Source organism: Microcaecilia unicolor, chromosome 12 (assembly GCF_901765095.1).
Source record: "Microcaecilia unicolor chromosome 12, aMicUni1.1, whole genome shotgun sequence".
NCBI lineage: Eukaryota > Metazoa > Chordata > Amphibia > Gymnophiona > Siphonopidae > Microcaecilia > Microcaecilia unicolor.
This window is the reverse complement of record NC_044042.1, coordinates 93,694,454-93,722,246: the sequence shown is the minus strand read 5'-3', so window position 1 is coordinate 93,722,246 and position 27,793 is coordinate 93,694,454. Positions and strand designations below refer to the sequence as shown.

General features: G+C 39.8%; 1 protein-coding gene across 8 annotated transcripts in view; it reads left to right on the top strand.

The window, feature by feature from the left end:
- Positions 1-27,793, top strand: part of MAPT (microtubule associated protein tau) — a 344,430-nt gene that overhangs the window by 69,282 nt on the left and 247,355 nt on the right. For all 8 annotated transcript variants that reach the window (XM_030220780.1, XM_030220786.1, XM_030220784.1 and 5 more), the window contains exon 2: positions 16,885-17,103. In XM_030220780.1, the coding sequence (XP_030076640.1) occupies positions 16,902-17,103 (202 nt within the window). In that variant the 5' untranslated portion in view covers positions 16,885-16,901. The remainder of the gene's footprint in view (positions 1-16,884; positions 17,104-27,793) is intronic.

Below are 27,793 nucleotides of genomic sequence, written 5' to 3'. Positions count from 1 at the left end.
CAGCCACTATAGCTGTCAGTAACTTTGGTATTTCTTTCATTCCCTTTTCCACATGATTAAAAGAGCCTGACAAAAAAGCTACTGGTGCATTTACTTCATTGTTTTGATTAATCATAGCTGCCCAACTATTTCCCATGTCTTTTACCCACAAATTTACTGGGCAATCAGGTGCCACTAAGAAGGGTACCACAGCCTCCCTTGAACCGTGCGGTTGGCATTCCAAGCGCACCAGAGTCGGTTCCGTTAGCCTTTTTCTTTGTTCTATCCCCGTAAATCCCACTGTTGTTCTATACTGATTTGAAAGTTTAACTCCCTGTGGTTTTGCACACAATACAGAGGTACTCGCCCCTGTATCTATCAAAAATCTCACAGGAGTTCCATATTTGCCAATTGTCAATGTAATAAAGGGTTCCCTTGTGTCTAACCTGAAAATCATTCCCTCTTCCTGACACTGGTCTGCTTCCAGTCAATAGCATTGGTCTGGAGTATTCTGCCAAGTTGGAAAAGCATTTACAGTGCCTTGTCTCTGTACTGCAGCCCCTGGTCCCTGTGATTGCATCGCCGGCTGCTGTATTGCAGTCTGCGGGGCACTCACAGGCATCCCTACTACTTGTGGCATTAATCCTTGCTGCGTCTGCATTTGTACTTGGGGCATTCCTGCATTCTGATAACATTCTGAAGCATAGTGACCAAATTGCTGACAAATCATATTGTTCAGATGTTATTAAAGATTTTAAATCACCTCTTTCCCTATTAGCCCTACACACAAAACTAAGGACTGTGACTAATTCAAGCCAGATGATCTCTTAACACTGCAGGAATCTCACTTAAAAAAGAGTCAAACAAAGTTAAATTGCAAAGACATTTCACATAGAGAACTAGAAACAGAATAACACATTTTAAAATAAACAGAGATCACCTTATAAGAAAAAATCAAACTTATTTAAATCTAATCTAAAATCTTTTAAAAGGAACAAAGAAAATTTCAGTTCTTAGCAACAGCCAGACACCGAGAAATCAAAAACAGATGACATTCCTCAACCTTCAGGCTGAACAAAAGGTTGCTTTTCCCGCTCTTGCTGTATTTTTTCAAACGATCCATACTGAGACCAGCTCAAAAAAGAATCTTTTGCATCATACCATTTCTCATGTATTTTTTCAATCTGTTTTTTTTCTAATGGGAATAATTCTATGACATGCTGCAAAGGGGAGCATTTTTTTGAACTATCTAAATCTAAATACATAGCATATACAGGAGGCTTTTCTTTCTTATCTGCCCCTTTCCCTTTCATTTTATTCTGACTATTACAATTTCTCCTATAGAGCCACAACCTACAAAAATATACTACTGCACCTAAACAAAGAAAATATACAAAAAAGAAAACTACAAAGCTAACCAAATATACATAAGTCCACAATGTAAGCTTACTTACGCGTCTTCTTATTTCTCTTTTTAGCAAGCCCAGGAGTTATCACCTGTATGTCCACGTCAATAGTTTGATCAATCCCACTTCAGTGGTACACAGTAATCAGGCGTAAACAACGCTTGCTCTCTCAAAATCCTGTAAAAAACTTCATTAACAACACACACTTAATTTGTTCTTCGTCTCGCCTTCTCTTTTCCGTTTGCGGCCTACTCCTGGCTGGCTCGCCACTTTGAAGAAAAGAATGCCGCCACTTTTGTAGAGAAGGCTAGACGATATTTAATATAAAAAGTTTACTCATTTGTTTAGTGTACAAACTGATTACCATCAATAGGGGGTAGTCAGGAAGCATTTCTTGATAAGCAATATACAAGTCAGAATGAATGATTAAAAACAAAGCAATGTACAGCAGAGAGAGAAATCAGAGTGCTTAAAGCAATGCTATAGACAGACAAAAAGAAATTCAAAATGCTTGCTTCCTCCTTGTTTTCCCTCTAGTTTTATACCGGGCCTCTGACTAATTCTCTCATACAACATTCCTGTGCAAGTCTCAGAATACCACAAACTGTTAATCATGTGCAGAACATCTGCTTTCTATTACCCCCCTACCTTCTAGCCCACAGACTTTCTGGAGCCTGCCTTTGGCTAATGTTTAATGTCCGTCAAATTTCTCATGCCTCAGGAGGGTTAGTGTTAAACCAGCTTGTTGTAATCATGGAGCCTTCCACTCCGCATTTTTCATACTTTTATTCTTTCATGCTTTTATTCAACACTACAAAACCAAAATAGGACCAAACTACAAGGACACACACAAACTCTTCTCACTCGTAAACAAACTCCTAAATACTACACCGGTTACCTCTAACAAGATAGATACCCCATCCGCCACCAATCTTGTGAACTACTTCAATGAAAAAATTATAAAACTTCGACTCATGATACCTACCAACACTACTGAGTACACAAGCATCCTTGAATGTCTAGATCCAAAACCTGGGGAAAGCCCAGCAGATGGTCATGGAATAACTTTGACACTTTATCACCAGATGAAACCTCACATTGGCTCGGAAAATACGCCAAGTCACAATGCAGACTAGACATCTGCCCCTCTAGCCTAATAAGATCCGCCCCCAAACAATTCAAAAAAGACCTTACGAATCATGTAAACCACAGGCTTCAAAATGGTCTCTTTCCCACGGAGAAAGGAAACATCTTACTTACTTCGCTGCCAAAAAATGCTAAAAAAAGCACAATGGACCTAACCAACTATCGCCCAGTAGCATCTATTCTGCTTATAACCAAACTCATGGAAGGCATTGTGACGAAACAACTCTCTGACTACCTAAATAAACACACAATTCTGCATGAGTCCCAATCAGGATTTCGGTCAAATCACAGCACCGAAACAGTACTTGTATCTGCAATGAACTCATTCAAACAAGCAATTGCAACCGGTAACAACATACTCCTCCTACAATTCGACATGTCCAGCGCCTTCGACATGGTTACTCATGGAATACTATTGTATATACTAGAATACTTCAGAGTAGGAGGAACAGTTCTCAAATGGTTCAAAGGATTCCTGACCACAAGATCTTACCAAGTGACAACGAATGCGGATATATCTCCCCCATGGACACCCGAATGTGGAGTTCCCCAAGGATCCCCCCTATCACCAACTGTCTTCAACCTAATGATGATACCTCTAGCCAAACTTCTAGCCAACCAAAACCTTAATCCCTACATATATGCAGACGATGTCACGATTTACATCCCATTCAAACATGACCTAAACGAAATCACCAACGAGATCAACCAAAGCCTCAAAATCATGCACTCCTGGGCGGATGCATTCCAGCTGAAACTCAACGCAGAGAAAACACAATGTCTTGTACTCACCTTACCTCACAACACAACAAAAACAACTACTCCACAATAACCACACCATACTGTTCTCTTCCCGTCCCACAAAATCTAAAAATTCTCGGAGTCACCATTGACCGAAACCTCACACTAGATGCTCACGTGAAGAACACAACGAAAAAAATGTTCCACTCCATGTGGAAACTCAAAAGAGTAAAACCTTTCTTCCTGAGATATATCTTCCGTACTCTGGTACAATCAATGGTAATAAGCCATCTGGACTACTGTAACGCACTGTACGCCAGCTGCAAAGAACAAACCATCAAAAAACTCCAAATAACTCAGAATACTGCCACCAGACTCATATTTGGAAAAACTAAATATGAAAGTGCAAAACCCCTAAGAGAGAAACTTCACTGGCTCCCACTCAAGGAACGCATCGCGTTCAAGATTTGCACGATTGTACACAAAATCATTCATGCAGATGCCCCAAGCTACATGCTAAACCTTGTGATCCTGCCTCCCAGAAACACCATAAGATCATCCTGCAAATTTCTTAATCTTAACTTCCCCAGCTGCAAAGGACTAAAATATAAGCTAATACACGTCACCACCTTCTCTCACATGAGCACACAGCTGTGGAATACACTACCTACATCCCTGAAAGCTATTGATGAAATAAATAACTTCCGCAAATCTCTGAAAACACATCTCTTCCATAAGGCTTACAAAGAGAACCCATAGCCTTAAAAAACTACCTTACCTTTCACCCTGACTAATACCTGCCATCTCTCTTGCCTTTCTTAATCTTTGCACACCACTAATTGTATCTGTTATAATGGAATGATTGTCATAACCATACTCTAAGCCATATTGAGCCTGCAAATAGGTGGGAAAATGTGGGATACAAATGCAGCAAATAAATAAATAAACAGTCCTGAGTTCTCACACCTTTATGTACTGATGAACCATAAATACATGTGTCTATAAAAAGTATGGGTGGGCAATTAACGCGTTAATAACGTTATTAACACTGTAATATTTTAACGCGTTAACATTTTAATGCTGGCTGATTTTTTTTTTTTTTTTTAAACCAAACCTGCTCCTCTTCCCCCCCCCCCCCCCCCTGAATTGACCTCAACAGCTCGGGCTTTTCTCTTCTTCCTCACTGCCTCAAAGTTCTTGAGCCGAATTGTGCAGGAAGTTGGGGAAGTGGAGGAGTGGCCTAGTGGTTAGAGCACCAGTCTTGCAATCCAATCTTGGTTTGAATAAATTATTTCTTTGTTTTTATATATGTGTATCGGTCTACTTTTTATAACAGACTGTCAAGTATCTGCAGAGCCTGGTGCAGGGGAAGAAAAAGAACTTTGAGGTAGCAAGGAAGAAGAAAAAAGCCAGAGCCCTGCTGTTGAGGTAAACACGGGGAGAGGGGGGTGGGTCTGTGTTTAAAAAATCAGGGTGGCATGAGAGAATCTGAGTGAAGGCTGGGATGCATGAGATAATGTGGGTGAAGGGAGGCATTAGAGAAACTGGGTGAAAGCTGAGGAGGAGGGCATGAGAGAAAGAAACAGAGGGTGAGAGAGATGATTGTGTTTAATAGGAGAGAGCCAGTAGGAAAGGGTGAGAGAATTGCCCAAAATACATGCCGTGTTAAGCACGATTAATTGCACGATTAAAATTTTTAATTGTTGCCCACCTCAAAAAAGGACTAATAAAATGTATTCACATACAGTATGTAATCTATAAGTATGGAAAAGTGACATATAGGAAATATAGTTCTTTGAAAATAGAACTCAGTTATCAGAAATTAGCTAGTACAAACACACATACTTTACCCTATAGGCTAGTGCCTATTCTGTCACGGCTTAGTAATGAAAGTTTAACTATACAACCTGCACATGACACCAGAGTCACTTGGGGATGTCTGAAGAAACAGGGTTGGTCTTCTTGAAGGTGGAAGGTTTGAATACTCTGTGTGTTGCCAGGTCAGACAAAAGTCAGATAAATCTAGGCAAAGAGCAGGCAAGGTCACAGTCCTTCCAAGTTAGAGATGTCCGTCTTTTACACCATTTCTGGTATCAGTAATGGCTGTTCTTCTGATGACAATTCAGAAGGTAATTGGCTGTTGAAACCACAGGAATGTATTTGCCATCCTTTCAGATGCAACCTTTTAGAACCCAGGGCTCCGCACAACTTTTTAAATGTCATTCCAGAAACTTTCTTTGTGGGCTGTTGACTCCAAACAGTCTTGGAGGTTGATATTTCCAGGAGCATTGCATCAGTTGGGCTTGTCCATTACATCAGCTGACCATTGTATTGCATCAGCTGGCTATTGCATTGCAGGGCACAGGTCTCACTCAGACAGGCATGCTTGAACATGCCCTTAATTACAACGTAAGTCTTGGAGTTGTCTCTGTATTGCAGGGGTTCTCATGCATATTCTTTGTGAGTATTCTGAAAACCTGACTGGCTAGGTGTGTTCTGAGGACTGAGTTGAGAACCTCTGCTATATTGTAAAGCATCAGGCACTGCCGGGGATTGTTAGTTTTCTTCAGGTATCCCACAGGTGTACGCTGTCAAACTCTGTGATATGGTGACAGTGACTTGTACCCCTGCTGTAATAATTGTCTATTGCCTATGTCCACAATTGTTCTTATACACTGCCTTGGCCGAATTTCTTCAACAAGGTAGTAAAAGAAAACCTAATAAATAAATCTATTGTGATGTTAAACAGGTTTGTCCAAGTTGAGCCTTGAGGGCTGCAAACTGGCCAGGCTTTCAGGATATCCCTAGTGAATATGCATGAGGAAGATTTGCATGCCCACTCTATCCATTGTATGCAGACCTCTCTCATGCATATTCATTAGGGATACCTGAAAACCTGGTCTGCTTGCAACCCTCAAGCACTGAACTTGGACAAGCCTGATGTAAAAAATTGTAAGGCATTCAAGCAATATTAAAGCCCAACTCTTATCTGCTCTGGTTGAAACGGTCTTAAATATGGAACAAGAAAAGCCCAAATGACAAATATTTTTTGTTACGTAACATTTCCATCAGCTTATTAAAAGGGTCCCTTCAACATGGTGTTCACTCCATCTTTAATTGCCCTTTGTTGGTTACCTATAGAATCGTATATTCTTTATAAGATTATGATGTTGTTTTTTAAGGCTTTACATGGTAAGGTTTCTCCTGTTTTTGCTTCCATTTTACACCTTCATCAGCCTGCTTGTCAGTACAATCATCATCCTCATCAAACATTTTAGATGTACCTTCCTTCCATTGTGTCTATTTGGAGGAATTTAGGAATTCTGTTTTTTACATTAAAGGTCCTCAGTTGTGGAACACACTTCCTTCAATGTAAAATAGTTTAAATCTATGTTAAAGACCCTGCTATTTCAGGAAGCCTGTAGCATCAACCCATTGTAATCTGATGATGGTGTTTTCTGGCTTAATGTAATTGCTTGAACTGTTAATCATGTGTAATGTATATATTGTATTGGTAATGGTCAGAGTATCCTATGTAGTGAAGTTAATATGAATGAGGATTGTATCGCTATTTTATTTTCATGCTACAGTTTTACTTCATTATTTTATTTTATGCATTGTAATCTGCCTAGAATTGGTAGATAGTGCGGAATGTAAATTTTGAAATAAACACATATTGTACACCTCTATCTCCTGTGTCATCAGAGAAATCAACCAGGCATATGTGACAAGAATTTCCCCTTGTGAAAACACTATTGGCTTTAAGATGCTACACTGTTTTAAAGTAATGAATCTATAGTTTCTGCATCTGTTTTGTTTTCATCATAGTGCTTCGCTTCTCCCATTTCTTGGGAATTCTCCTGCTTCAGGTGATAATTTTAGCAAAGCTGTGAGGGATAGAGACATCGTAGGCAGATAAAGATCAGATGACCTATCCAGTCTGCCCATCCATGCCATCTACTCTCCCTATTACTCCCTTGGAGATCCTGTGTACTTAAGTATTGCCATACTGGGACAGATCAAAGGTCCATTAAGCCCAGCATCCTGTTTCCAACAGTGGCCAATCCAGGTCGCAAACACCTGGCAAGGTCCCCAAAAAGTACAAAACAGTATTGTTTATCCCAGAAATAGTGGCTTTTCCCGAAGTCCAATTTAATAATGGTCTATGGACTTTTCCTTTAGGAAGCCGTCCAAACTTTTTTTAAAACTCTGCTAAGCTAACCGCCTTTACCACATTCTCTGGTAACGAATTCCAGAGTTTAATTACACGTTGAGTGAAGAAACATTTTCTCAGATTCGTTTTAAATTTACTACTTTGTAGCTTCATCGCATGCCCCCTAGTCCTAGTATTATTGGAAAGCGTAAACAAATGCTTCACATCTACCTTGGCTGAAGTAAGATATAGTAGAATTGGAAAAGGTGCAGCGAAGGACGACTAAAATGATAGCGGGGATCGGACGACTTCCCTATGAAGAAAGATTAAGGAGGCTAGGGCTTTTCAGCTTGGAGAAGAGACGGCTGAGGGGAGACATGATAGAGGTATATAAAATAATGAGTGGAGTGGAACAGGTGGATGTGAAGCGTCTGTTCACGCTTTCCAAAAATACTAGGACTAGGGAGCATGTGATGAAGTTACAATGTAGTAAATATAAAACGAATCTGAGAAAATCTTTGTTCACTCAACGTGTGATTAAACTCTGGAATTCGTGCGATTCAGTGATATCATCTTCTATCTTACATTTTCTTAATACTATTTACGGACACTTACCAGCGGGACTACCGTCCAGTCAGTGTCCCGGATTCCCACTCAATTGAGGATCTTAAAAGTGTGGTTCTGTCCCAGGTTACTCTAAGTAGGGGCGGTGATGTGAGTGTGGTGGTGTTATCGATTGAGCAGCGAGTTATTTTCTCTTGAAGTACGGTGGGCTCGAATGGACTCAACTTGGATGTAGAGTGGGGTTTGAGTGTATTTCCCTTTAACTATAGGGTGAATTGGTTTTGAGTTCAAGTATTTAACCCCGGATGTAGAATGTTTGGGCATGAAGCCTGAGGAGTGGGAATCCGGGACGCTGACTGGATGGTAGTCCCGCGGTTAAGTGTCCGTAAATAGTATTAAGAAAATGTAAGATAAAAGATGATATCACTGAATGATAGTTAAATGAGAGTGGCTATGGTTATGACATGCTTTGTTAGTTTTTATAGATTATATGGGAAGTAGTTCCTCCTGAAGAAGTACCACGAAATGCGGTCACGCATTGAGGAACAGAGGAACGTTTGGGGTCATGTTTAATTTTAGATGGACTGAGTGAAGCTGTTCTGCTTGCTGGGAGAAAATTGTGCCATTTCATTGTGGATTGTTTACAACTGTCTTTTGGGAGTAAATTGTGCCACTTCATGGAGGATTGGAAGTTTGGAACAGCATTTTTCTCTGCTATATGAAATTGTGGAACTGGGATATAAAAGGAGATTTTGACTTGCGCACAATCAGGATCAAATGCACGCATATTGAAGAGGAAATACCATTTTTCTCTTTCATTAATGGACAGCTGTATTTAACTATCAGGAGGATCTGATATTTAGTAATTTATGAAGATCTGTATGATATGTGTGGACAATTTGGCCTAAAATATTATCATGAATTGATGGTTTTACAACGTATGTGAGTAAATTGGTACGCAAAGCATGTAAGCAGGATTGAGCTTTGTTCAGACAAAAGGGAATGGATGTATGGTGGTTTGTTTTGCCATAATAAATAGAAATTTTGATATTTATATCATTTGTCTGGAGTACATTTAAAAAAGTGAGTTAAAATGTAATGCCAAGAAATGCAGAGTGATGCATTTGGGGTGCAGAAACCCAAAGAGAGGTACCGAATAGGAGGGGAGAGATTAGTAAGCTTGACTCGGGAGAGAGACCTTGGGGTGTTGGTGTCCGAGGATCTGAAGGTGAAGAAACAATGTGAGAAGGTGACAGCCGTGGCCAGAAGGATGCTGGGCTGCATAGAGAGGGGTATAACCAGCAGAAGAAAGAAGGTGTTGATGCCCCTCTACAAATCGTTGGAGAGGCCCCACTTGGAGTATTGTGTTCAGATTTGGAGGCCGTATCTTGCTAAAGATGTAAAAAGACTGGAAGCAGTGCAAAGAAAAGCTGCAAAAATGGTATGGGATTTGCGTTGCAAACCGTACGAGGAGAGACTTGCCGACCTGAACATGTATACCTTGGAGGAAAGGAGAAACAGGGGTGACGTGATACAGACGTTCAAATATTTGAAAGGTATTAATACGCATACCAACCTTTTCCGGAGATGGGAAGGTGGTAGAACTAGAGGACATGAATTGAGTTTGAAGGGGGCAGACTCAGGAGTAATGTCAGGAAGTATTTTTTCACGGAAAGGGTGGTGGATACGTGGTATGCCCTCCCGCGGGAGGTGGTGGAGATGAAAGTGGTAATGGAATTCAAACATGCGTAGGATAAACACAAAGGAATCCTGTTTAGAAGGAATGGATCTATGGAATCTTAGCGGAGATTGGGTGGCGACGCCGGTAATTTGAGAGTAAAACCAGTGCAGGGCAGACTTCTATGGTCTGTGCCCTGATCGTGGCTGGAGTGTAATTTTAAGGGGCTTTTACGTTAGCTTCAGAACTTTTCATACAAGAACAGTGCTGGGCAGACTTTTATAGTCTGTGCCCTCAGAAAGGCAGGGACAAATCAAACTCGGGTATAAAGTATCACATAGCATGTAAAATGAGTTTATCTTGTTGGGCAGACTGGATGGACCATTCAGTTCTTTATCTGCCATCATTTACTATGTTACTAAATCTTAGCTGCCAAATTCCAAACCATTCCTCTAGCTTTGCTAAGTGCTTCCTCATGTTATCCACACCATTAGGGGCATATGCCCTATTGCAGATTTTGTCATTATCCACAAAGATGCAAACCTTGCCAGACAGCCCTTCAGCAATATTAGTTACAAAAATGTTAAAAGGAACTGGCCCAAGAACCGAACCTTGTGGCACACCACTGGTAAAATTATTTTCCTCAGAATGAGCTCCACTTACCGCTACCCTCTGTCGTCTTCCATTCAACCAGTTCCTAACCCAGTCAGTCACTTTAGGGCCCATACCGAGGGCACTCAGTTTATTTATTAGTCATCTCTGCAAAGGCTTTGCTAAATCTAAATCTCCTTCAGCTCCTTTATTTTACTTTGTCATATTTATCCATTGAGGGTTAGCTTTGTTTTATTTAGATTGGCCGAATTCTGGGATATACCTTCTCAAACCTCTATAGCCATTTCTACTTCCAGTTGTGCAGGTACCTTGAATACTACCTGCTTACTTGATGGTTGTGTTCATCTGTTCCTGTCCTTTGAGAATACTGAGTAAGGTTTTGTTAATATCTGTTTTCATCTGATCCACCTCATCACTACGTTTCTTCCCTTTAATTCTTGCTATTTGGTTGTCTTTTTTTTTCACTTACGGTTAAATAATTTTTTTGTCCTCTGCCTTTAATGCCAATAGGCTTCTCCATTTGAGCCAATATATTTTATACTTTTCTATATCATGATACAATGGAGAACATTAAGCCAAAATCTTGTCATCTCTGTATAAGATGGTTATAGTAACATAGTAGATGACGGCAAAAAAAGACCTGCATGGTCCATCTAGTCTGCCCAACAAGATAAACTCATATGTGCTTCTTCTTGTGTATACCTTACCTTGATTTGTATCTGCCATTTTCAGGACACAGACCGTAGAAGTCTTGCCCAGAACTAGCCCCACCACCCAAACACCAGTCCCACCTCCCAATCTCGGCTAAGCTTCTGAGGATCCATTCCTTCTGCACAGGATTCCTTTATGTTTATCCCACACATGCTTGAATTCCGTTACCGTTTTCATCTCCACCATCTCCTGCGGGAGGGCATTCCAAGTATCTACCACTCTCTCCGTGAAAAAATACTTCCTGACATTTTTCTTGAGTTTGCCCCCCTTCACTCTCATATCATGTCCTCTCGTTCTACCGCCCTCCCATCTCCGGAAAAGGTTCATTTGCGGATTAATACCTTTCAAATATTTGAACGTCTGTGTCATATAACCCCTGTTTCTCCTTTCCTCCAGGGTATACATGTTCAGGTCCGCAAGTCTCTCCTCATACGTCTTGTAACGCAAATCCCATACCATTCTCGTAGCTTTTCTTTGCACCGCTTCCATTTTTTTTTTTACATCCTTAGCAAGGTACGGCCTCCAGAACTGAACACAATACTCCAGGTGGGGCCTCACCAACGACTTGTAGAGGGGCATCTACACCTCTTTTCTTCTGCTGGTCACACCTCTCTGTATATAGCCTTGTCACACTGTTTCGTCGCCTTCAGATCCTCAGATACTATCACCCCAAGATCCCTCTCCCCGTCCGTAACTATCAGACTCTCCCCGCCTAACACATACTTCTCCCGTGTATTTCTACTCCCTAAGTGCATCACTTTGCATTTCTTCACATTGAATTTTAATTGCCAAACCTTAGACCATTCTAGTTTCCGCAGATCCTTTTTCATGTTTTCCACTCCCTCCCCGGTGTCCACTCTGTTACAAATCTTAGTATCGTCCGCAAAAAGGCAAACTTTACCTTCTAACCCTTCGGCAATATCACTCACAAATATATTGAACAGAATCGGTCCCAGCACCGATCCCTGAGGCACACCACTACTCACCTTCCCCTCCTCCGAGCGAATTCCATTCAACACCACCCTCTGGTTTCTGTCCGTCAGCCAGTTCCTAATCCAGTTCACCACTTCAGGTCCTATCTTCAGCCTGTCCAGTTTATTCAAGAGCCTCCTGTGGGGAACCGTGTCAAAAGCTTTGCTGAAATCTAAGTAGCTTACGTCCATAGCATGTCCTTGATTCAATTCTCCAGTCACCCAGTCAAAGAATTCAATGAGATTCGTTTGGCACGAATTCCCTTTGGTAAAACCATGTTGTTTCGGATCTTGCAACTTATTGGCTTCCAGGAAATTCACTATCCTGTCCTTTAGCATTGCTTCCATTACTTTTCCAATAACCGAAGTGAGGCTTACCGGCCTGTAGTTTCCAGCTTCTTCCCTATCACCACTTTTGTGAAGAGGCAGTACTTTTAGTTGTAACGAGTTATACATAAGTACTGGAAGAAGACCAAGGGTCCATCAAGCCCAGCATCCTGTCTCCGACAGCGGCCAATCCAGGCTTCAAGAACCCGGCAACCCCCCCCCCCCCACCACCACCACCACCAAAAAAAACCCTAACTCCTACCACTTAAAAATCATTGGAAGCAGACATCCAGAAAATTAGCTAATACTCATACGTATAAGTTTTTTTTTTTTTTTTTTTAATTTCTGGAAGTGAAAATGTGGTAACACTTGTTTTAATGTCCATAGGTTGTGAATTCCAAAATCTTGTTTCTTGAACTGAAAATAAACTTTCATGAATAGACATGACACACATTTTTAATTGAGGGATAACCCAAACATAAATTTCTGGATAACCAAAGTTTACGGCCCCGAAATATAACCAGTAATTCCCCGACTCCTTCAGAATTTAATCCATGTAAGGACTTATGAACCAAACTAATAATTTTAATCTGGATACGTTTCTGAATAGTTAACTGATGAAGATCTGTCAAAATAGGGGGAACCGTATCAAATTCATTCAAGCCTAAGATCAGTCTTAATGCTGTATTTTGTAGGAATTGCAGGTGCCTTTGCAACCCAGCTGAATCGTCATCATAAAAAGAGTTACAGTAATCTACTACTTATCATTTCTACAGCGCTACTAAGCGGCACTGCTTGGACTATAGTTCTGAAACTATGCTGGGATAGTGAAGATCTACTCAGTTTTATTTGTCTGAACCTAAAAAATAACTTTTTACTAAGTGCATTAATTTGTTCATATGTAAGTTTAGAATCCAATATAATACCTAAAACTTTTGAATAATCATCAATTGTTAACATTTCTCCAGAAGCTAATGTTACTATCCTATCTGGAAGATGGTAAAAAAAAATCTGCGAACCATAGAAGTTTAGTTTTTTGCTTATTTAACTTGAAAACAACGATCAGTTGCCTATTTATCTATGACTGAAATATAATTTTGTACCTTAGAAATAGTGTCTGAAAATGTCTTTAAAGCAGGGCACAAAAGAAAAATGTCTTCTGCATATGACAAGACAAAAATGCCTAGATCTGTGAGAAATTTACTCAATAAACTAAGGTAGATATTAAATAAGGAGAGAGCAGGGAACCCAGCGGAATCCCACAGTCTGGATTCCAACTAAAACAATTTCCATTTTTACCTTTCACACTACAATCTGGAAACCAAAAACTGTTCAAACGAGGTAAGCACCGAACTTGTTGTTCTAGTTCACTCAATCTAATCAATAGGATGTTGTGATTAATGGCAGCAAATGCTGCACAATACTTGGATAATACTTACCTCTGAAGTGAGAATAAGGAGTGTTTCTGTGCTATGCCTTGGTCTAACCCGTGCTGTGTTTTATGTAAGACTAGTAAGAAATGCCCGTTTCTGGCAAAAATGAAACGGGCGCTAGCAGGGTAATCCCCCCCCCCCCCCCCGTTCTCCCTCCCGAGTTGCAGACACCCCCTCTGTGCCTCCATTCCGAGTTGCACACCTCTCCTCTTCGTCCCTTCATCCCTCAGAGACGTGGTTGCGAGGGCCACCCCTTCCTCAACGTCATCGCGTTTTGACGCGAGGGCGGAGCTACAGTGACTGGAGCCTGCAGGCCAAACCGGATATCTCGGGCGCCTCAAGTTTCCGGCTTGAGGCTTCAAAGTGCCTTTTATATATAGAGATAGATAGATGTTATATGATTCAATAAACTTCTGTAATTGTTCATTTACTGAAAATTCAAGTAATTTTGCTTTCCAAGGAATACTTGCTACAGGGCGGTAATTCTCAGTTAATGTTAGGAAGAGGGATCAATACAATGTCTGACAACCTACTTGGATACTGCCCTGACTGAAGAGACCTATTCACGAACTATAAGCCACATAATAATCCTATCTGGAGCTTCTTGTAATAGATAAGAAGGACATTTATCCAAAATACATGATTTTTTTTTAGATAATTTGACCACAATTCTTTTTATTAACTCAAATGGAACCTTCTGAAAACTATCCCATTATCTGTCTGCTAAAAGCAGTTATAATTGTATAAAGAGAGAACCAGAACATTGTCTATCTTAAACTCAGAAAATGATTGCTTAATCTTATTTTCCTTAGTTTAAAAAAACCTAGCCTGATATCTGCACTAGGTTGACTCATTGATAATCTGACTGTATCGGTCATCCTCTCAAAAAGCTTAAAAAGAGTTTTAGTAGAATTATTAGATCTTTGCAACGGTAGCATTAGGCACTGCTATAAAATAGTAGTGAGCTAGCTCTGTCTGCCTTCAATGTGTCTGTTGTGCACTCTGCAGCAGTAACAGGTCGGGTGTACTATTTTTTTGCTACAGCAAGCAAAGCAATCGTCCCACCACTGAGCTAAGAGTTGACCAGATATTTGTAGATTGTCTGATCTCTTTAGGGTTGCAGAGGAGATGTCCTACCCTTTCTTACTGGTTTCCCACACAGAAAATGATCATGGAAGGGATTAAAAGACAAAAACATTGGCAAATGTAAAATTAATCTACATTTAAAAATGCTGTTCTTATGGAGGTGGGGAATTCTATATATTGTGCATAACAAAAATGGCACCAATCCCCCCCCCCCCCCCCGCAGTTAGCGCTATTCTATAAATCTCACCTAAAGTTAGGCGTGGTTTATAGAATACGCATAGCTCCCATTCATGCAACTAAATTTAGTCGCAGCCATATACGCCAGCTAAAACCTGGTGTAAAAGCACATGACTAATTTAGATGCAGATCGGGTATGTTCTACAAAATTGCATATAAATTTTAGGGACAACCGTGACCCACCCATTCCACTCCATGGCCATGCCGCCTTTTGAGATCTGTGTGGTCATGTTTACGTATATTGCTTTATAAAATATGCTTAGCGAGCTATGTGCATAAATCCTAATTAGTTCCCATTAGTACCGATAATTATTGGTGCTGATTGTCTTGTTAACCAGTAGAGTTCCTTGCAGAAATCGTCTACGCATGCTGATTTGCGCACAGAACTCTAGTCGCCATTTATGGAATCCGGGGATAGCTATTAAAGATTTTATAGTGGCAATCATTTGAAAATGTAAAACACAAAACTCCACCCTCTCACAAATAGCTTTTTAAAAAGATATTAATTTAAATTTGTAATTTAATTTATCAACTTTCTACTTCATTGTACAGAGATAGATCTAGACAGTTTATAGGTAACAAGTTGATAGGTACATAATCACAATACAGCATTGCTTGTAAACATACTAGGAGTGGATGCATAGAAGCTTAGCAGTGATTAGTTGGCAACACAGTAATTGGAAAGCAAAGCCAATGCTGGACAGACTTCTATGGTATGTGTTCTGATTGTGGCTGAACAGATTTGGATGGGCTAGAGTGGGGCTTTTCAGGAGTTTTGATGACAACTTCAGAAGTTTTAAAACAAGGACGGTGCCAGGCAGACTTCTACAGTCTTTGCCCTGAAAATGGCAAGGACAAATCAAGATCAGGTATACACATGAAGTATCACATCATTCCTTATGCTTTGAGTTTATCTTGTTGGGCAGACTGTATGGTCTTTATCTGTCATCATCTACTATGTTACTTTACAGGGTCTCATTTTCAAAGCACTTAGGGGGCCTTTTACTAAGCCGAGGTAGCATTTTTAGCTCACGGCAGAAATCAGCTGCCGGTAAATGCCGAGACACCCATAGGAATATAATGGGCTACTCAGTATTTACTGCCAGCTGATTTCTACGGCAAAATAAAAAAGCTACTGTGGCTTAGTAGAAGACTTCCTTGGACTTACAAAGTTCTATAGGTTACCATGTAACTTTATAAGTCTAAGTGCTTTGAAACTAGCTTCTTTGTTACTGTGTAGATTCTATAGTCCAATTTGTTAAGAGTACTTTTTACTTTGTAATAAAAAAAAGTAGTTTTCAGAGCTGTACTTTTTTTTTTTTTACTTGAATTTTTTTGATAAGGCTTTCTACTTTTACTTCTCTGCTTTTGAAGCTAGTACTTTTACTTTTTATTTAAAAAAAGTAATGACCCCATCTCTGGGTATGGGCGATTTGATATACCACCTTTGTGGTACAGCCAAAGCGGTTTACATATTATATACAGGTACTTTCTATGTCCCTAGTGAGTCTTTTTTTTCAAGAGTAAGTATGTTAATCCTGATGCCAAGTTTAATTTCCAAAATAGATTATACTGTTTTTATCAAAAATTTATCCCAATAGAAATAAATTTAGGTTTTTAAAAATCTCTGTATTTCTTTGTTAATTTGATTGTATAGCTCTAAATAAAAGTGCTGTACAAATGAGATAATACTAATGACAAGCGGTGAATTCATGAGAAACAAAATGTACAATAATTTTATTTTGTAATTCCATGCTCTCCTGTTATAAGATATTCTCTTAAGATTGCATTCAATGAATGGAATATGTTTCATGCTGATAATTTTGCCTTTATTTTTAAGGCTAATTTTGTGACAAGATGGCAGAGCATCAAAACCACATCATGGAAGATCATTCTGACAACCAACATCAGCAGGTTTGTTCAGGAGAACTTTACCAAATGGGGGATGGCAGTATAAACAGGAAAGACATCACTGTTCCATCAGGTTATACTTTGCTTCAGAAGGATAATGAGGACCACAGGGCAAGTGATGTGAGGTCATCCACAGAGCATGGAGTAGGTAAGCATTTTTTTTGCACAAATATTACAGTTTTCTGAGTTGAGATGTGCTTTGAGTTTTATATTTTAAGTTCACACAAACATATAACCACAACATATAGCCGCAGTTTTCCCATATGGGGTTCAATGCGGTGTACAATTTTCCAACTAAGGAATTCAAAACAATACAAGAAGTAAAAGATAAAACCATAACAAAATAGGATTAAAATAAAATGCAGCGAAAATAAAATCAATATCAATAACTAACAGAAGTTAACCATCTCACAAGTTATAACCTGTCAAACAAAAAAGTTTTAACTTTCTTCTGAAACTTCAAATAATTCTATTCCAATCTAACATAACAAGGAAAAGAGTTCCATAAAAACACATTCATAACTGAAAAGATAGTCTTGACCACACTAAAGAAATGTGCATTTCTAAAAGAAGGAGGACAAAATATGTTTTATCTCCTAAGCAAAAAGACAATCTATTTAGAGGAACAGAAACAGTATTAATTAGAAGTTCAGAAGTTACACCATAAAGAATCTGGTGAAACAAACATGCTGCTTTAAATAAAATTTGCTCATTGACACGTAACCAATGCAATTTAGGAGTATAACCAGAAATAATGGTAAACTTATTAAGTTTGAAAATCAAACGGACAGCTATTGTTTTATATAAGAGCACTAGCCATTAAGCCTGTAAAAATGGGCGAGATTTCCAGCTACCCTTCTCGCCGCCACTCCCTCCCCCTCCATGCTGGACCCCCTGCACTGACCTGACAGCGCCTCTCACCTCCGTGTGAAAGCGCTGCAGGCAGCAGCAGATCGCTCTGCTGCTGCCTGCAGCGCTTCCACATGGAGGTGAGAGGTGCTGTCAGGTCAGTGCATGGGGCCCGATGCGGAGGAGGGCGGGAGCGACGGCAGAGATGGGGGGGGAGGGTGGAGGTTGGTGCGCACGATGTTCGTTTCCAGGTGGCAGTGTCCGACAGTGACTTCGACTCCGTTTCCCTCTCTGTTCCGCCCTCTGACGTCATCACGTCTTGACGCGAGGGCGGGACAGAGAGGGAAGTCTCTACTGCGCATTTGCAGGTGAGTTGGTCACTTGCCGTTTATATGTTTGATTGTAGTAATCTAGTTGGGGAAGCATTAACATTTGCTCTAAAAGGACAAATGTATCCTGATTTAAAATGATTTTATCAAACGTAATTGCTTCAGACAAAAAAATGATTTTGTCCACTTGTGAGTAACCTGAGGGCCGTAAGTCAGAGACGAGTCCAGAATCGCTCCCAACACTTTGGACTCAGTGTCGACCGGAATAGACTTATTAGCAGATAGAAAAATTGATGAAGAAGTGACAGTTCCAAAGTTTTAAAACCAGAGTACTTTCGTTTTGTTGGGATTCAGTTTTAACTTGTTCAAAGTCCAGTCTTGAATTCTATTAATACCCGACAAAACATAGTAAGATCGGAGGTGTCATCAGTGTAGGACAAAAGCAATTCGCTTAGCTCCAGCTTAATTTTGTCCAGTGAAACCATAAAAAATATGGCCCCTGAGGGACAGCCGTATGAAAGAAGAAACGGGGGGAAAAAACCTCTACGTAGATCAGAACGAGTTCCAAGGAGTACTGGATGACACACTACTTTACATGTATAAGAAGAAAATAAATCCCTTATTCAAAGCACCAAACTTGACCCGACATGGGTCTGTGTTTCGGCGGGGTGAACCGTCTGCGTCAGGTGTCAGATACAATTCACTACACACAAAATAAATAAATAATCAAAAACATAATACATGTGCTAACAATAAGACTTAAAAAAACATGGACTAATATAAAATCAACAATGGTTTTTACAAATATTAGCATGTAGCTATGCTAATTATGCTATGCATACACAAAAATTATATGTATACAGAAGGAAGGCAAGATACAATACAAAAGGGATTGAGTATACCCTGTGTATTGCAAAAACTAGTCCTTGCAAAAAGTTACTTAATAAACCTACTATATATGACCCACATCAAAGTGACCCACTTCTTGCTAGAGGAGGTAAAACTCTTGGCAAGCAAGCAAGTGAATCACAGTATTGTTGCTTTTACAAAGAAGGGGAAGAAATATGTACTTATTAATCTTACCAGATTGTGGGTGTACAAATGATGAAACATCCATAGCATGGCAGCAGACGCTACATCTTCCACAACGTCTGTGTCCTGAGTGAAGATCAGTCAGTGGATCAATAAGTAATACTGGAAGGGCGGATGGTACCATATGTTCTGTGAGAATCTTTCCGCTAGTGCATGCAACCACCAGTTCTTTATCTTTAAAACACTCATTCTCAAGAATATGCCAATTTCTTCTAATCTTCTTTTGAATCTGAGAGAAGTGTAGAGTATGTCAGGGGCCTTCTTTTCCTGTTGATTAGTCAACAGGTCACCCCTAAGATGGCTACTGGCTTTTTAAAAGCCCTCCTCAATACATGTAGAAAGATATCCTCTTCATTTTTGAATCTTTTGGACATGACAGCTGATTCTTTCTTGAAATCCTCATGTTTAGAACATACCTTCTTCACACGCAAAAACTGACAGTAGGGTAAATTCTATTTCAGTGCTGAAGTATGTAAACTAGAAAAGAACAGGAATGTATTCCTGTCGGTGGGTTTCCGATAGTGTTGTAAACCCATACTCCTTCTTAATAAGTAAGTCCAAAAAATTAATCTTTGTCACATCATACTGTATTTTGAAGGACAAATGAGGGTCTCTCTGATTTAGCCAGACGTGGAAGGCCTCTAAAGTCACTTCCATCTCCTTTTCACAGTAAAAAAAAAAAAAAAAAAAAGTCTGTGTAGCGTCCATTAAAAGCCGTATTCTGTTTATATGGAAAGTCTTTCAAATCTGTACAAATATAGTATGTCGGGGGTCATAGCATTGCAGTGCCACATATTTGAAGATAAAACTTATCTAAAAAACTAAAATAGTTTTTAGTGAGGGCTATGGTTGCCAATGCCAAAATAAAACAATTAGAGATTCTGCAATCCGTTGAGTGGTTTTGGAGTACTTTACCTATAAAGCAGATCGCTTTGAGTTGGGGTATATTTGTATAGAGGGAATCTATGTCAAGGGTAACCATCAGATTCCTCTAGGAGATTAAGCATATGTCCTGAATCTCTAATATATGATGCTGTCCGGGGTACTAACGGATGAAGGAATTTATCTATGAAAATTGGTAATGGCTTGAGAACAGATCCTGTGCCAGATATTATTGATCTCCCAGGTGGGTTATTCAAGGACTTATGAATCTTGGGTAAGATATAAATCTTAGGAATCGCAGGATATTTAATCAGCAAAAATCTTTTTGTTTTGGAGTAAGAAATCGGCTGGATGATGCTAATTGCACCACTTCTATGTCTTTTTGGATTGAAGAGGTAGGATCCAAGTCCAGCAACATATATCTTCAATCATCCAATTGATGTTCAATCTCCGTTATGTAATCCTCTCTATTCTGTATGACAATACCCTCTCCTTTGTCCACCGGCCTGATGACTATACAATGATCGGTCAGTGATTGAACCTCGCTTCTTCCACTTTCCAAGGCAGTCACTTCTCTCTGGGCACATGGATTAAATGATTGAATCAAAGGGTCAGTTGGGCCTGGCGGCATCCATTGTAATAGTTTCTTAACAATTAAAAAATACATATGAGGTGTAGAACTATTCGTAAAAGTCTGTATGATTTCAAATTTAAAGTAAATTTGGAAAGATTTACTTTAATTTGAAATGCATTATATTTAGTTGTTGGGACAAAAGATAGACCCTTCTCAAGAATCTGCATCTGTGAGTCTGTGAAAACCATGTTAGAAAGATTAAAAATTGAAATTTTACTTCCAACTGTCTAGATGATGATGTTGATGAAAGTTGTGTTGACAATTGTTCTGGTAATTGTGATTGGAAGACCTGTCCTGTGGGAAACTGGAACAACCTTTCCCCCTGCCTCTGCCTCTTTGGGGATAAAAACTGTGGGAGGGAAATCTCTCTTATGTGTCTGGTGTACTTCTGGAAGTTCCCTGTCCCAAATCTTCTCTGATGGACACCGCAGCCCGGAGACCAGACATTAGAAAGTCATTTGTTTTGCCATACGCGATAAACTACAGCACAACAACAAAAATTTTTTTCATTTGCTACTGGGCAAAAAACATTTGTCCTATATTAAATTCAGTGTGCGTATTCCAAAGTCAGAATTGTTGTAACACCTCAGGAAATTTTGTTATGCATAAGTTTGCCCAAATGAATTAAGCACTTGGGAAGCATTGAATAATTTTTTACAGAATGAGTTTTACTCCAACAATTACCTGATCTACATCAAAGTTTTCGTAGTAAACAGTAAATGAAAATGTAATGGAATAACAAAATTTCAAAAAAGTCTCGTATTCCAGTTTAAAAGTCTTACTTCAGGCATCTGCTTTTGCATTTGTGACCGGTCATATTTTCCCGTTGCAAAAACCAGCAGTAGTTCCCCATTGTGTTGGGATTCCAGCAGCCTTGATATCTGTTCTCCATTGCAGAAATGTCTTTATGGAACCTCTCTCCATGTTCGTCACTTACGTGTCCCAAATTGGGTGGGAAAAAGTCAAGATAGGAATGTAAGAAATGCATTTTCAGTGACATTCGGCAGCCAAGTTGTTCATATGCTTTAAGCATGTTGTCTATTAGTTCAGCATAGTTTTCAGCTTGTCTGTTCCCAAGGAAGTTCTGCACTACTAGCACAAATGCATCCCAAGCTGCAAGTTCCAGAGGGTTGAGCTTTGTTCTGAATGTGTCATCATGGATTAGTTTGTTGATTTCAGGGCCAATAAAAATTCCGGCCTTTATTTTAGCCTCAGTTTTCAGTGTGCTAAACATCTCCTTCAAATACTGGAAACCATTTCCATCATGATCAAGTGCAATTACAAATTTTTTTATTAAACCAAGTTTAATGTGAAATGGTGGAAGATAAACTTGAAGTGGATCGACCAGTGATTTGTGTTGTATATTGTACCGACCAAATGTTTGCTCAACTCTGAGAGGCCACTGTCTCATTTTGTAATGGTTTTTGTCATCACGACTGTTCCATAGGCACAAGAAACACATATGCTTCGTGTACCCTAACTGTAGGCCAAGCAGCAGTGCTACCACTTTCAGGTCAGCACAAATATTCCATTTATGTTCAGAGTATTTGATTATTTTCAAAATTAACTCCATAGAAGCATGGGTCTCTTTCATTCCAACCCCATGAGCCAGTGAACAGATGGTTTTTCGTTACCATTGTGCAACAAGACAGCTTTCAAACTCATTTTGCTAGAGTCTGTGAATAGCCTTCATTCATCGGGAACATGTGTACCATCTAACTCCATCATAAGACCATTTACATCAGTACAGAAACAGACATCGCTTTCCATTGCATAGTATGCAGCTAACTTGGTGTGTCGATGACGAAAGTGTGAAGTTGTGGTGCTTTGTTGTAGCAAATTCCATTCCCGAAGTCTAGAAGCTAGCAGTTCTGACTTTTCTTTAGATAATGATAGATGTCTTACCAGATCATCTAAATCTGGTTGGTTCAGCAAGTGCAGCTGACCCTCCAGTTGTTCTGGATCAGGAAATACATCATGCCAATCAACATCTTCTTCATCAGGATCAGAAGCGTCAGTTTCAATTGCCATTCCTTTTGTGGGAGGGGCAGGCACTGGATTCTCTACATCGTATGGTACCGGTTTAAAAGCAGACTCGCAGTCAGGATACACGATTTGTGACTTCTTTCTCTTTGAATATCCGGCGATTTTAGTCATGCAAAAATAACAGTCTGAATGGTGATTTTTTCTGCTCAGGCCAAGCCATCGGCACTGCAAATGCCATTCCTTTCCTTTTACCATTCAACCACTGCATTAGCCCAGAGTGTAATACACAGTGCAACAAACATGAGGTGCCCAGCTTTTATCTTGATCTCCAATTTGACAGTCAAAGTAATACTTGTAAGCAGGGCGCACTCGCTTTGTCAGATTCTTGCGCTGATCAGTGTATTTGCCACATATGTAGCAGAAATTGTCCAGATCGTTAACATATTTGCGTCTATCCATCTTGCCTTATATACTTCTGACATCAGCCAATAGACCTGTCTGAGCGCGTCCGGACAGGTCCTGGCATGTCCATTAGAATATTTCCAATGTATTATGCATTAATATTATAAGTGAATAGGCTTTGCATGTTTAACTTAAAATCTAGACGTGCCAGGCAAATTTGGAGTTCATATTTGGAATCGGCGGGTTCAATTTAGTATAAATCACATATTTTTCTCTCAGCAAAATCATTGTTGCGTTGGGTGATTTCAATTACCCTGATATTGACTGGGTAAATGTAACATCGGGGCATGCTAGGGAGGTAAAATTTCTTGACAAAATCAAGGACAGCTTTATGGAGCAGCTGGTACAGGAGCTGACAAGAGAAGGAAAAATTCTAGACCTAGTCCTTAGTGGAGCGCATGATCTGGTGCGGGAGGTAATGGTGCTAGGGCTGCTTGGTAACAGTGATCATAATATGATCAGATATGATATTAGCTTTGGAGTAAGTATATGCAGGAAATCCAATACGTTAGCTAACTTTCAATAAAGAGAAGAACGATGAAAAAAAAAAACTAGAGGAGAGGCTGTGAGGGTCAAAACTTTACATCAGGAGTGGATGCTGTTGAAAAATACCATCCTGGAAGGCCAGACCCAAATATATTCCATGTATTAAAAAAGGAGGACGGAAGACCAAACGACAGCTGGCATGGTTAAACAGTGAGGTGAAGGAAGCTATTAGAGCTAAAAGAAAATCCTTCAGAAAATGGAAGAAGGAACCGACTGAAAATAATAAACAGCATAAGGAATGTCAAGTCAAATGCAAAGCGCTGATAAACAAGGCAAAGAGGGACTTTGAAAATAAGGTTGCGTTGGAGGCAAAAACACAATGTAAAAATTTTCTAGGTATATTAAAAGCAAGAAGCTGGCAAAAGAATCGGTTGGACCACTAGATTACCGAGGGGTAAAAGGGGCACTCAGGGAAGACAAAGCCATAGCAGAGAGATTAAATGAATTCTTTGCTTCAGTCTTCACCAAGGAAGATTTGGGAGAGATACTGATGCCAGAAACGGTATTCAAAGCTGACAAGTCGCAGAAACTGAATGAAATTTCTATAAACCTGGAGGATGTAGTGGGGCAATTTGACAAATTGAAGAGTAGCAAATTTCCTGGACCGGATGGTATCCATCCCAGAGTACTGACAGAATTGAAAAATGAACTTGCGGAACTATTGTTAGTAATATGTAATTTATCTTTAAAATCAAGTGTGGTACCGGAAGATTGGAGAGTGGCCAATGTAACGCGGATTTTTAAAAAGGTTCCAGAGAAGATCCGGGAAATTATAGTCCAGTGAGCCTGACGTCGGTGCTGGGCGAAATGGTAGAGACTATTATTAAGAACAAAATTACAGAGCATATTCAAAAGCATGGATTAATGAGACGAAGCCAGCATGGATTTAGTAAAGGGAAATCGTGCCTCACCAATCTATTACATTTCTTTGAAGGGGTGAACAAAGGAGTGGCCTAGTGGTTAGGGTGGTGGACTTTGGTCCTGGGGAACTGAGGAACTGAGTTCAATTCCCGGCACAGGCAGCTCCTTGTGACTCTGGGCAAGTCACTTAACCCTCCATTGCCTGCTGCATTGAGCCTGCCATGAGTGGGAAAGCGCGGGGTATAAATGTAAATAAAAAAAAATTGGAGAGTCATGTGATAGGAGGTAGTGTTCTATTGTGAATTAAAAACTGGTTAAAAGATAGAAAACAGAGAGTAGGGTTAAATGGGCAGTATTCTCAATGGAGAAGGGTAGTTAATGGGGTTCCCCGGGGGTCTGTGCTGGGACCACTGCTTTATAAGAGATGGGAGTAACTAGTGAGGTAATTAATTTGCTGACGACACAAAGCTATTCAAAGTTGTTAAATCACGAGAGGATTGTGAAAAATTACAAGAGGAACTTACGAGACTGGGCGTCTAAATGGCAGATGACGTTTAATGTGAGCAAGTGCAAAGTGATGCATGTGGGAAAGAGGAACCCGAATTATAGTTACGTCATGCAAGGTTCTACGTTAGGAGTCACCAACCAAGAAAGGGATCTAGGTGTCGTCGTTGATGATACGTTGAAACCTGCTCAGTGTGCAGTGGAGGCTAAGAAAGCAAACAGAATGTTAGGTATAATTAGGAAAGGAATGGATGTTATAATGTTTTTGTATTGCTCCATGGTGTGACTCACCTTGAATATTGTGGTCACCGCATCTCAAAAAAGATATCGTGGAATTAGAAAAGGTGCAGAGAAGGGCGACAAAAATGATAAAGGGGGTGGGACGACTTCCCTATGAGGAAAGGCTAAAGTGGCTAGGGCTCTTCAGCTTGGAGAAAAGACAGCTGAGGGGAGATATGGTGGAGGTCTGTAAAATAATGAGTGGAGTAGAAAATGTAGATGTGAAGTGTCTGTTTACTCTTTCCAAAAATACTAGGGCTAGGGGGTATTCAATGAAGGTACAAAGTAGTAAATTTAAAATGAATAAGAGAAAATGTTTCTTCACTCAACGTGTAATTAAACTCTGGAATTCGTTGCCAGAGAATGTGATAAAGGTGGTTAGCATAGAGGGGTTTTAAAAAGGTTTGGACAGCTTCCTAAAGGAAAAGTCCTTAGACCATTATTAAAATGGACTAGGGGAAAATCCATTCCTTATTTCTTGGATAAGCAGCATAAAATGTTTTGTACTTTTTTGGGATCTTGCCAGGTATTTGTGACCTGGATTGGCCACTGCTGGAAACAGAATGCTGGGCTTGATAGACCTTTGGGCTATGCCTGTATGGCATGATAATGACAGGAGATGACCACAAAAGGGCAGGGGGAGAAATCCATTAATAATAGTGCAGTGGGGGGGTGGGGAGCAGAAGAAAATGGAGGGATGGCTATTACGTTCCAGTGGACGTCGGAAAAGAAGAACCAGTGAAAATTAACCATATGCATCTTTAAACAGATGCATGCGTCTTGAATTTAGTCAGTGAGGTTTCCAAACTTAACGAAGGTGGAAGATCATTCCATGAATGGGGGGCTTGGACAGAGAAGTTAACATGTCTAGTGTGTTCGTGGAAAAGAACACGATAGCTGTTGTGCAGACCTGAGCAATCTGGGAGGGCAATGCAGAATTATGTGAGAGGAGAGATAGAGGTTCTCCTGAATTTGTGATCTTGGGCAAGTCACTTAACCCTCCATTGCCTCAGGTACAAACTTAGATTGTGAGCCCTCCTGGGACAGAGAAATATCCAGAGTACCTGAATGTAACTCACCTTGAGCTACTACTGAAAAAGGTGTGAGCAAAATCTAAATAAATAATAAATAAAACAAGTAAGTAGTCGAGTAATAGGTGTGATGCAATGAGTGACCAGTAACCAGTGAGCCTCTTTCAGATGAGGTATAATATGATCGTATTTCCTACTGTTTGTTATTAGATGAATAACACAGTATTTTGAATGATCAGGAGTTGTTTAATGTCTTTCATTTTAAGTCCTTGGTAGAGAGAATTGCAATAGTCCATTTGGGAAATAACCAGGGAGTGAGCTAAGACGTTGAGAGCTGATGAGTTAATGAGTGAGCGAATAGACCGTATTAGATAAAGTTTATAAAAACAACTGCAGACAACATTTGCAATCTGTGCTTTAAATGAAAGTTCAGAATCCAAGAGATCACCTAGTATGCGGACAGAGTCCATTTGTATAACCAGGACATTGGAAAGATAGATAGGTATTGGCAGTGTGATCTGTGCAGCAGTAGAAAAAAAATACAAGCTGTGATTACTCAGGATTAAGAATAAAGTGGTTTTCTTGAAGCCAGTTAGTCATAGTAGAGAGTTTAAGGTTTAGTTTTATTATATCAGCTGGTGTACAAGTATCTAAGTTGTTGAGTACCTGGATATTGTCAATTTGAGGGATTGGGCTAGTTCTGGAAAGGGTACCAGGAAAATATCGAAAAGGGTAGTTGATAGAGTAGAACCTTGTGGCAGACCTGTACCTGGATGGAATGGAGCTGAGGTCGATCCATTAAAAAGAACAGCGTAAGATAAGAAGTAAACCATTTTAAGACAGTGTGGTTGATGCCAATAGATTGAAAATGAAGAAGGAGAAGAGAATGATTTACAATGTCAAATGCTGCCGAAATATCAAGTGATAAAAGAAGGATGGATTTAGCCTGGTTAGGGACTTGGTTGTAATACCTAATAACGTGGTTTCAGTACTAGGGTGTTTCCTAAGCGCCGTTTGATTAGGATGCAGCACATGGGTCTTTGTTATAAATTCAGTAAGTTGATTGTGAACTATGATTTCAATAACTTTTGCTGTATAAGGAAGGTTTGCTATAAGGTGATATCTGTTGCTGCTTCAGTGGTGTTTTTAGCCTTAGGATGAATAGTGGCTAGCTTCCAAAAAATCAGGGACTATGTCCGATGTGAGACTGAGTGTAACCATAGAATGTATGATTGGAAGAAGAGAGCCAGGAGATCAGAGTAGATGGAATGGGATCAGTGGATGCTGTGGTTGTTTTTAGTCCTTGAATGGTTCTGCTGAGGTTGGTGCAGGATGGGATAGTAAACTTACTAAATGTGCTGCTTATTGAAGCAGAAGGAATTG